The sequence below is a fragment of the Saccostrea echinata genome, unplaced genomic scaffold (genome assembly GCF_033153115.1).
Source record: "Saccostrea echinata isolate AGI-Se365-2 ecotype Australia unplaced genomic scaffold, CSIRO_AGI_Sech_v1 ptg000016l, whole genome shotgun sequence".
Classification (NCBI taxonomy): Eukaryota; Metazoa; Mollusca; class Bivalvia; order Ostreida; family Ostreidae; genus Saccostrea; species Saccostrea echinata.
In genome coordinates, this window is record NW_026889765.1 from 13,472,927 (window position 1) to 13,483,907 (window position 10,981).

The 10,981-nt window shown below is 34.0% G+C and overlaps 1 protein-coding gene across 2 annotated transcripts in view; it reads left to right on the forward strand.

The window, feature by feature from the left end:
- The window catches only part of LOC133188934 (esterase OVCA2-like), a 28,746-nt gene extending 18,110 nt beyond the window's left edge, over positions 1–10,636 (forward strand). For both annotated transcript variants that reach the window (XM_061324404.1, XM_061324405.1), the window contains exon 8: positions 10,380–10,636. In XM_061324404.1, coding sequence (XP_061180388.1) covers positions 10,380–10,534 — 155 coding nt within the window. In that variant the 3' untranslated portion in view covers positions 10,535–10,636. The remainder of the gene's footprint in view (positions 1–10,379) is intronic.
- Positions 10,637–10,981: the final 345 nt, after the last annotated feature.

Here is a 10,981-nt window from a genome sequence, read left to right on the forward strand (position 1 = left end):
CAAAAAGGAAAGTTATAACATAAAAACATTTTGATCTTAGTTGTAAGTTCTTTTGTAAAACGGGGCCCAGAACCACTGGACCAATTTGAACCAAACTTGCCCCAAAGCATCCTTGGACAAAGTGAATTCAACTTTATTCACATGAAGGGCCAAAGGTTGTTTCAAGGGGAGATAATTAAGAATTAGTGTAAATTTCATGGCATCTTTTAAAAATCTTCTCATGAACCACTGGGACAGAAAGCATGAAACTTACTGGAAAGCTTCAATACATAGTGTAGATTCAAATTTGTTCAAATCATGACCCCCAGGGGTAGGGTGGGACCTCAACAAGGGATCAAAGTTACATGTATACATAGGAATAAATAGGAAATATCATTGACTAGAAATATGTCCATAGGACATGAATGCCCTGCCGAGGGTATATTAGTAATGCAACATGAAAATTTGTATTAGAGTATGAAATTTGATGAGAATATCTTGAATAGTTTCTTTAAAATTAAAATCGAAATCTAAAAAGTTGGATATTAGATGATAAATTCTCACCAAATAATGTTTAAGTGCGTAAGCTTACATAAATATATCTTAAATGGTTTCTTTAAAACTAAGCAAAATGCAAATTTAAGAAAAGTAAGCTCAAGGTCAAAGGAAAGTTCAAGGTCAAACGTTTTTGATGCAGTTGAATAGTTCTCACAAAGACGTATCAGCATATTAAGTTTGATAAAAATATTTTGTATGGTTTATTTAAAACTGAGCTAAACAATAATTTAAAATAAATGAAGTTAAGGTCAAAGGAAAGGTCAAGGTCAATAAATGTTGATGCAGTTGAAAAGCTTACATCAGTATGTATTAGCATATGAAGTTTGATGAAAATATTATGAATGGTTTCTTTAAAACTGAGTTAAACACAAATTGAGAAAAGTAAAGTCAAGGTCAAAAGTGTTGATGCAGATGAATAGCTTACATCAGTACGTATCAGCATATGAAGTTTGACACTAATTTAAGAAAGGAAAGGTCAAGTTTGACGCCACCACTTGCCGGTTGAGAGCTGCAAATTCTGACCACAATACTCGGCTTTCAGGACCATTGAGCAGTGAGGGATCTTTTTTGTGCCAGCACCTACTGCGACACAGGACCTCAGTTTATACGGTCTCATCCGAAGGACTGGTCACCACGTTCCCACAGTGGATTCCAACCCACGACATAAGGATCAGCTCCTTACTCCGCGACTCTAGAGCAAATGCTATGCGGGTGATGTCCCGTTTCATAGAATAGCTTCTATATCACCGATACAAGTCCAAAATCTTTCTGCCCCTAAATCCTCACAAGCGAGTATATAACAGGCAGAATTTACGAGTTAATGCTTATATTCGAAATCTCATCATATTATCATTTATCATAACCTTTCGAAACATAGACAAGATTAAGTTATCTTTTTTTTAGCTCTTCTGAGCCAAAGGCTCAAAGAGCTAATGCTATGGCCATTTGTGCGGTGTGCGTAAACTTTTTAGAATATGGGCCATAACTCAAGAACCCCTTGGCCAATTATTGTCAAATTTGTCACAGGGTATCCTTGGCCCAAGGGCTCCCGTTTATACTAAAACTGGGGTTGTGACCCTTTAACAAGGGGAGATAATTAGGAAAATAGAAACAAAAGTACTGGTTGCTAAAAAATCTTCTTCTCAAGAACCACTGGGCAGATTATCACCAAACTTACACAAAAGGATGAGGATATGTTGTAGATTAAAATTTGCACGGGGATTTACCCTGGGGCAAAGGGCGTGGTCCCAAGGTCACTTCAAAGTTGACCAAAAATTACATTTTATTAAAATGTTGATATTTTGCTTACTATAAGGACTAGGATCATCAAATCTTGTCAGTTGGTGCATCTAAGGACCTCATATCATGTTGACTCAAAAGTAGGTTACGGTGACCTACTTTTTAAATTTTGCGGCCATTCTTTTTCAAAATGATTTAGAGGCATATTTTGAACAATTTAAGGCCTATGATCATCAAACTTTGTCGGTTGATGCATCTTGGGTCCTCAAAGTACGTCAACTAAAAAGTAGGTCACCTTGACCTACTTTTTGAATTTAATGGCTAATCTTTTTTAAAACAATTAAGGTCATTAATTCGAATACGGGGAGGCTTAGAATCATTAAATCTTGTAAGATGATGCATCTTGGGGCCAAAAAACATAATTATTAAAAAGTAGGTCACAGTGACCTACTTTTTGAACTTTGCAGGCATTCGATTTCAAAGCATTTTAGAGGCATAATTTGGACATTTTAAGTCCTATGATCATAAAACTTTGTAAGTTGATGCATCTTGGGTCCTCAAAAAAGGTCAACTGAAAAGTAGGTCACCGTGACCTACTTTTCAATTTATATGACTATAATTAAATATTTCAGGTACTAATTGGCTTAGAATCATCAAACTTTGTCAGTTGATGCATCTTGGGTCTTCAGGGAAGGTCGACTAAAAAGTAGGTCACAGTGACCTACTTTTGAAAATTTATGGCGTTAATTAAATATTTCAGGTACTAATTGGCTTAGAATCATCAAACTTTGTCAGTTGATGCATCTTGGGTCTTCAGAGTAGATCGACTAAAAAGTAGGTCACCGTGACCTACTTTTGAAAATTTATGGCTTTAATTAAATATTTCGGGTACTAATTGGCTTAGAATCATCAAACTTTGTCAGTTGATGCGTCATGGGTCTTCGGAGTAGGTCGACTTAAAAGTAGGTCACCGTGACCTACTTTCGGAAAATTTATGGCTTTAATAAAATATTTCGGGTACTAATTGGCTTAGAATCATAAAACTTTGTCAGTTTATGCGTCATTGGTCCTCGGAGTACAGCAACTGAAAAGTAGGTCACGGTGACCTACTTTTGAAAATTTATGGCTTTAATAAAATATTTCGTGTACTAATTGGCTTAGAATCATAAAACTTTGTCAGTTTATGCGTCATGGGTCCTCGGAGTACAACAACTGAAAAGTAGGTCACGGTGACCTACTTTTGAAATTTTATGGCTGTATTTAATATTTTCAGGAATTATTTGGCTTAGAATCGTCAAAATTTGTCAGTTGATGCATCTTTGGTCCTCGGAGTAGGTCGACTGAAAAGTAGGTCACTGTGACCTACTTTTGAAAATTTATGGCTGTAATTAAATATTTTGGGTACTTATTGGCTAGAATCATCAAACTTTGTCAGTCGATGTATCTTTGGTCCTCGGAGTACAGCAACTGAAAAGTAGGTCACGGTGACCTACTTTTGAAAATTTATGGCTTTAATTAAATATTACAGGTACTAATTGGCTTAGAATCATCAAACTTTGTCAGTTGATGCATCTTGGGTCCTTGGAGTAAAACAATTGAAAAGTAGGTCACTTTGACCTACTTATAAAATTTTATGATTATAATTTTAAAAAATATTTTAGGTATTAATTGGCTTAGAATCATCAAACTTAGTTGATGGGTCCTCAGAGAATGACAAGTGATAAGTAGGTCACCATGAGCAACTCTCAGGTACTAATTGGCTTAGAATCATCTTGGGTTCTCAGAGTGTGAATTGGAATTTCAAGGGTTTATGTAAATATACAGGATACTTCGAGGCTTCAAATAGAAGTGATAGGTTGTACAGTTAATCAGAAGAGCGATTCAAGGCCCATGGGCCTCTTGTTTTGTTTTGCAAACTGTATGAGGGAAGCGAAAAATATCAAGAGTTTTAGCACTCTGTTGGCTATTGTCTTGTGACAGCAGATGTGACCCCTTAGAGAACCCTATATGTCCAAAGGCCATATTCACCGAGCATACACCTGCATGTATATTTCAAAGTATAAGAACCCTTGATAAAACTGCTTTCAAATTCATAAAGTTGTTTAATGAATCTATAATTATAAACAAAAGAAAAAATGTTAATTATTATGCTTTAACGTGTATGACGTCATATTGATGATTAATATGCTTCAGGAACAGAAAATGTGTTTTTAGAGTTCAATATATTCAAATTTATTGATGTTTAATGGTTAAATGAAAATATTACTTCAAAGCAACAAAACTTAAAATTTAGTCACATTTTTATTTTGGGGGTTGGGTGAAAGGGATGGGTGGGTATTATCCCTTTTTGATTGATGTTTATACATGTACCTTAATATTGCCTGATTGTACTTTATGAACAAAAAAACCTGTACATCAGCACTGAGTTTAATCTACTCCAAGACAATTAACTTTACAGACAGACAGACGGCAATTATAGTTTAAATTTTCCTTCTTAATTTGTCTATGAAATCCATATTTTCACTGTATAAATCAAATTTCCATACAAATTTATTTCAAAATCTGAGAAAATTTATGAATTTCTTAAGCTCTTTTAATATGTTCATTATTATCAAAATGGTCAGATTTCAATCATTGATCTTTTACCTCCTGTTATTTTTAATTGTGACCATAGAATTTTTACGACCGGACGAAATTAATTGCTTAATAATATATCTGTCCAAGAAAGTACAAATTAGCCGCAGGGTAGGGCGGTGCATTAATATAAAAATTTTGATGGTCTTTTCACTCCACTTAAAGGACATCCCGCAAAACAGCAAACCATTATGGGATGTTCGAGACAAAATTATTTAGAAAATTTAATACTGTGAGTTTGTAATTAAGAATAAAGTTCATAAACAGTGCATTTGTGCTTTATATATATACCGGTAAACAAATGATAAGATTTATATAGAAATGTTAACGTCAGAAAATTTTTAAGGTCGGAAGAATGACCATCCGAGAAATCCGTTACTCGATTGGAAAAGTAAGCAAGTAACCGGTTACTAAAAATTGTCCGATTTGACAACACCTATTATTGGACTTTAGCGAGAAGCACTGACTTTTAGAATCGACGACTTACATGTACTTTTACACTGAGACAATATACGGAAGCTCTTTTGCGATATAAATATTTAGCTTAGCAGTTAATTAAACAATAATAATGGGGCATATCAAAGCACATACTACATTTTTTAGGGAGGGAACGACAACTGCCCTATCCTAATCCCACTTTGACCAACTCTTGCCAAGTTTTCCTTCCAGAATGTTTTTACTTCCTTATTTGATTCCTTTAGAAAATGAGATTGAAAGGAAATACTACCCCTCACGAATAAGGTATTTTATGTTATGTTATTTTGCCTCCCATTATCTCTTGCTTTGATTGCATACCAGTGAATCATGTAAATGCCCCTAACACCATACTTATGACCACTAGTAAGATTTTCTTTTTTATTATCAATTCCGTACTTCCGTACATAGCACATGTTTAAATGTCAAAGTAAGTCATCGAGTGTTAAAGTCAGCACTTCTCGCAAAAGTCCAGTAGTCATATTTATACAGAAGCAACCTTAGGTATTGTAGAATCCTGTTTGATCAAACTATGACCCCAGGGGTTGAAGGGGGGGGGGCACAACAGAGGGTCAAAGTTTTTTTTACATAAGAATATATAGGAACCATCTTAAAAAAAATCTTCTGCTCAAGAACAGCAAAGGCATGATTATTCATATTATTAAAGAGGCATCCTCAGATAGCACAGATTCAAATTTGTTCAAATTTAGGGTGGGTAAGGTGGGACCACAATGAGTTTTACAACAGGAAACAAATCTTTAAAATTTTTTGCTCAAGAACAGCAAAGCCATGATTAGTAATATTGATATGGCAGCATTCTGAGGTAGTGTAAATTTAAGTTTGTACCCCTGTCCCCCTGTAAACTTTTCAGTACTGAACTTCATTTTCCTAGCCAATTTGCTCAGGTGAGCAATGTGGCCAATGGGCCTCGTTTTTAGCTCTACTGGTCAGAGACCAGAAGAGCTTATGCGATAGTAAGGTGTCTGTCTGTCTGTCTGTCCATCTGTAAACAATTTTTCAAAACGCTACTCCTCCTACAGTTTTGATCTGATTTCAATATAACTAGGCACTCAAGTAGACTACACCAAGGTACATAATTCTGTGTATCGGATTTTGATTTCAATGAATGATGTTGCCATGGTTACTAAAAATAGAGATTTCTGGGAAATACTTTCAAAATGCTACTCCTCCTACAGTTTTGGTCTGATATCAATATAACTTGGCAAACAAGTAGACTATAATAAGATACATAATTCTCTGTATCTGTTTTTGATTTTAATGAACAGTGTTGCCATGGTTACTAAAAATAGAAATTTCTGTGAAAAATCTTTCAAAACGCTACTCCTTCTACAGTTTTGATTTGATTTCAATATAACTTGGCACACAAGAGGACTAAAATAAGATACATAATTCTGTTTATCAGTTTTTGATTTCAATGAATGATGTTGCCATGGTGACTAAAAATAGATATTTCTGTGAAATTCGTTCAAAATGCTACTCCTCCTACAGTTTTGGTCCGATTTCAGTATAACTTGGCACACAAGTAGACTATAATAAGATACATAATTCTGTTTATCGGTTTTTGATTTCAATGAATGATGTTGCCATGGTGACTAAAAATAGAAATTTCTGTGAAAAACCTTCAAAACGCTACTCTCCTACAGTTTTGATCTGATTTCAATGTAACTTGGCACACAAGTAGACTATAATAAGATACATAATTCTGTGTATCGGTTTTTGATTTCAAAAGGATGGTGTTGCCATGGTTACTAAAAATAGAAATTTCTGTGAAATACTTTCAAAATGCTACTCCTCCTACACTTTTGTCTAAATTCAGTATAACTCGGCAATTACAAGTAGAATACGCTGAGATACATAATTGTAGTTATTGTTTTTTGATTTTGTTGAATGATGTTGCCATGGTTATTTAAATCCAAATTTCTGTAGAATTGTTTTAAAAGGCTACTCCTCCTACAGTTTTAGTCTGATTGCAATAAATCTTGCCACAAAAAGAGACTAAACCAAGGATCATTATTCTATTTATTGCTGTTGCAAAGTTTCAAATCCAAGTGCTACTTTTATCTTCCTCTATAAGTACAACCAGTAGAGCTACAGTCTCGTCAGAGACTTCTGGTTATGATATGTACGTATTCAAACAATAACCAAAAAAATGAATGTGAAATGCTCCCATTTAAATGTCCTTGGACAAAGTTGGAATTTATAAATCGTGTATAAATTAGACTGGCACAAATGATTAATAAGGATAAATTGAAGATATTCTGAGTGAATCTACTTGAGAATTATGTACTCTAACTGAATTTTGGTGGGGGATTGTATGTAATTTATCCTATTTTGTATAAATTGTAATGAAGAGGGGAAAATGTCCCCTTGTATGTAGGTAAGTTAAATTTCTTGTAAAATAGTACAACATTCTTATAAAATTAAAATTCTTAAAAATCTTATAAAATATTATAAAAATTCTTGTAAAATATAAAATGTAAAATATAAAATTCAGAGTTGCCCCCCAGCACTTTGTGTATGCCCAGGAATAGTTTGACTTATGTAACAAACCATTCACATTAACGTTTCTTTTCACTTGTCCCATTGTGAGTTTTGTGCAACATTTGGAAAAAATTATGTGTCTGTCATGCGTTCAACACAGATATGTGACATCACAGAAAATTTTATAATACCGTATTAAACTTTCTTCAGAAATTGAATGTTCATAAAAAACCCAGTTTAAAAAACAATAGTATATTTCTAAGCTTACAGTCTTAAAAAAGCTGCAATATGAAAAAATATGTAAAAATCTTAAAGCCATGATTAGTAATTTGAATATAAAGAAGCATTGTCAGTTAGAGTAGATGTAAGTTTGTTCCTTCAAATTATGCTCCCACCCCTGCCCCTTTGAAGGGAGGGGGACTTTTTCTCTAACCAAAATCCTCAGATGAGCAATGTGGCCCATGGGTCTCTTGTTGATGATAAATTCATATATATAGTCCTTTGCTATGTCTTTTTGTCCGTTTTTGTGTGTCAGTCTCAAACTTTTAAATAATTTAAACTTCTCCTCATAAACAATTTAACCAATTTCAAATTTGGTTTAGAGCACAAACTATGAATTTCATAGTCCCTCCCCCCTGAGGGCCTTAAGGGTTAAGCAAAAGTCATAAAAATCAATACAATTTTCAAAAATCTACTTCGTTGCTCCTGGACATCAAGGAGTCAAGACTTCCCAATTATCAATTAAAGGACAATAACTCATAAGCAGAGGTGTATTTAAAAAAATTGAAGAAATCATTTTCATTTTAGGCTTTAAGACAATGTAGCTACCCTAGCTGAAAGTTTCATTACAATCAGACAAAAAAAAATCTCTGAGAAATCCCCTGCACAAAATTTGTGGGAATAAAATAATAAAAAACAGTAGAATAACAGTAGCGTCTTCCGAAGGAAGCTCGGTAGACCCTAATAATGATAATAATAAGAAGAAGCAGCTAGAGTAATAACAATTTGTTCTCAAACTTCATTTGGGGAAGATAAAAATAAACTGAAATTAAATTTAAGAACAAAAAGTAGGGGATAAAATTTTACAAGAAAATATATCAGAAAAAAGCAAAGTTTTCACAATAAATACTTTGCGGGTCATTATCAGTCAAGTACACATGCAAAAATCTTCGGGTAGTGCAGATTTAAAATTGTTCAAATCGTGCCCCCTGCAGATAGGACGGGACCATAATACTGGAATAATAAGAAAAATTCTTCATAAAAATCTTCTCAAGAACAACAAATATCTGATTAGTCAACAGCAAGTAAAACGAGTTCCATAGGCTTGCCAGAGTTCTTTTGGTACCATAATTTCCATAATTTAGATCGCATTACATGACCATAGTTATGAAGAATATGTTCTTAAAGAGAGCCTAAAGGAAATAATTGCATCTACTCTACTTTACAATGCCTTTTGTTAAAAAAACTGCATTGTAGAATGAAATATGGAGATAATGAACAGTATTGAAGCTCAAAGTGAAACTAATGGAAGTGAAACTAATTTTCATACAACGTCAAGTGATGTCATAGTCTAACTTCCAAATGTCTTGTGCGGTTTGAAGAGGTAGATCAAAGGTTTTTGATTCCTCGGACTGGAGTTACGCTTTGTCGTTGAAAAACTGACATCACGTGCCAGCCTTCAATATTTCTTTTGTTTAACAAAATTTGAGTGGCAAGATGGCAGATTAAAAATCATTATGTCATCTAAATTATAGAAAAAATCATGCTAGCATTATGTTTGCTTAAAAAAATGAAATATTTACACTTGACCATTTTGGGATTATATTTAAAGTAGTACCCCTTCTCATTCAGGTAAGCTTTGTAGCCCATGGGCATCAAAATTAAATATTATTCTCGTGATCAAAATCTCAGGGCTACATATTGCCACAAAGACCTAAATCAAAATGTTCTTTGTTTGCCATTAGCTTTAATTTTAAAATTGAGAAATATGGGGATTGTTTTCACCTTATATACCTCCATTCATTTCTTCTTTAGAGTTGAATATCTAGCAGTCTGTTGCATGATTATTATGGATAACTATCCATCTACCATAATTTCTTCTTGGGTAAGAATAGGGGTGTTAGCATTGCAGTTCATTTGCTTTTTTTGGCAAATACACTTATAAGATGTGGATTTTTTTTTATAGGAATCACTGTCTGTCCATCTGTCTGTTGACATTTATTTGGTCTGAAAGTTATCTCTAAGGTTATATGATTTTTTTCAAACTTTGTAGAATTAATAAAAGCCATTTGAACCAAAAATGTGCCCTGACCCAGTACCAAGGTCATTATGGACAAGGTCAATGTCATAGGATAAAAACGTATCAAGTTATTACTTTGAAATGGGATAAAAACATTACAAATATTACACAGTTCCTGAGACATAGGGTTCTTGTGACTGTAGGGTTCATGTATGTTCCGAACTTAGCCCAGAGTAATGTTTTTTGTTTGCTTTTTTTTTTTTTAATTTGCTTAAGGCATAGAAAACTTTTGCTTTTGTCCTCACTTTGATTTAGGAAAAAACCTGCAATATACTAGTCTCAAAATATGATTGTGCATAACAATCCTACACCATGGTCATTTAGACATGGTCAAGTTGACAACGTCACTGAGTTAAAAGAAGTTTCTCAGCAATAAAGAATTCTAAAAGAAAACAAAATATTGGTAGAATAGCATAAAGTCATGATTACATTACTGAGAAGTTAAATGTTGTTTGGGTCTTGAGATATAGATGGATTTTGTACTGAACACACTCTTGCTGTCAATCAGAGGTATTACAATATTGATCCCCTTTTTACATTTCCACATGATTCAGGCCATGGGAATTTGCAGTATTTTTTAACAAAATGTCTGAGTTTTTAGAACTATTGTAAAATGAGCCCCTTTTCTGGTTATCCTGCAGGATATTGGTCCTTTTAAAGAAGTTCTAGTTTACTTATTTCAATTTTTTGACAGAAATGAGTGAAGATTTGCTGCAGTACTTTGTTAATCCAAGTGTTCTAAAACACTCTGGTGGACATTTTATACCAGTATCCAGTATACAGAAGAAAGTATACATAGAATTCCTTCAGCCATTCTTAGACAGGAAGAAAAAGCAAATGACAGTGTGATTTACAGTTATATTTCTATTACAATGTTCAAATTATGCATGTAATTGGAAAAGTGTTAGGTGATAATACATAAGAAAAATAATAAAACTACATAACAATTACTATTGCTCTTAGTGTTATCAATGATTGCATAATATACATCGTAATCAACATGTAAGGTTTTTCAGGGATGATTGATCAAATGCTTATGTAGTGGTTTGGGTAGCTCAGTCGGTAGAGCACCTGACTAGTGATGCAGGGGTCCCGGGTTCGATTCCCGGTCCAGTCATACATTTTCTCCTTTCCTGTTACAGATCTGGTGCCGTTGACCACCCCTGGACTTGCAGGTCAAAGTCCTGCCAGGGGCAATAAGAACTTGGGTTGTGCATTAGAGGGTGAAGACAATTTAAGGAGGGAGGAATGTAATGGTTTGGGCCATGGATATTGGCTTGGGTAGCTCAGTCGGTA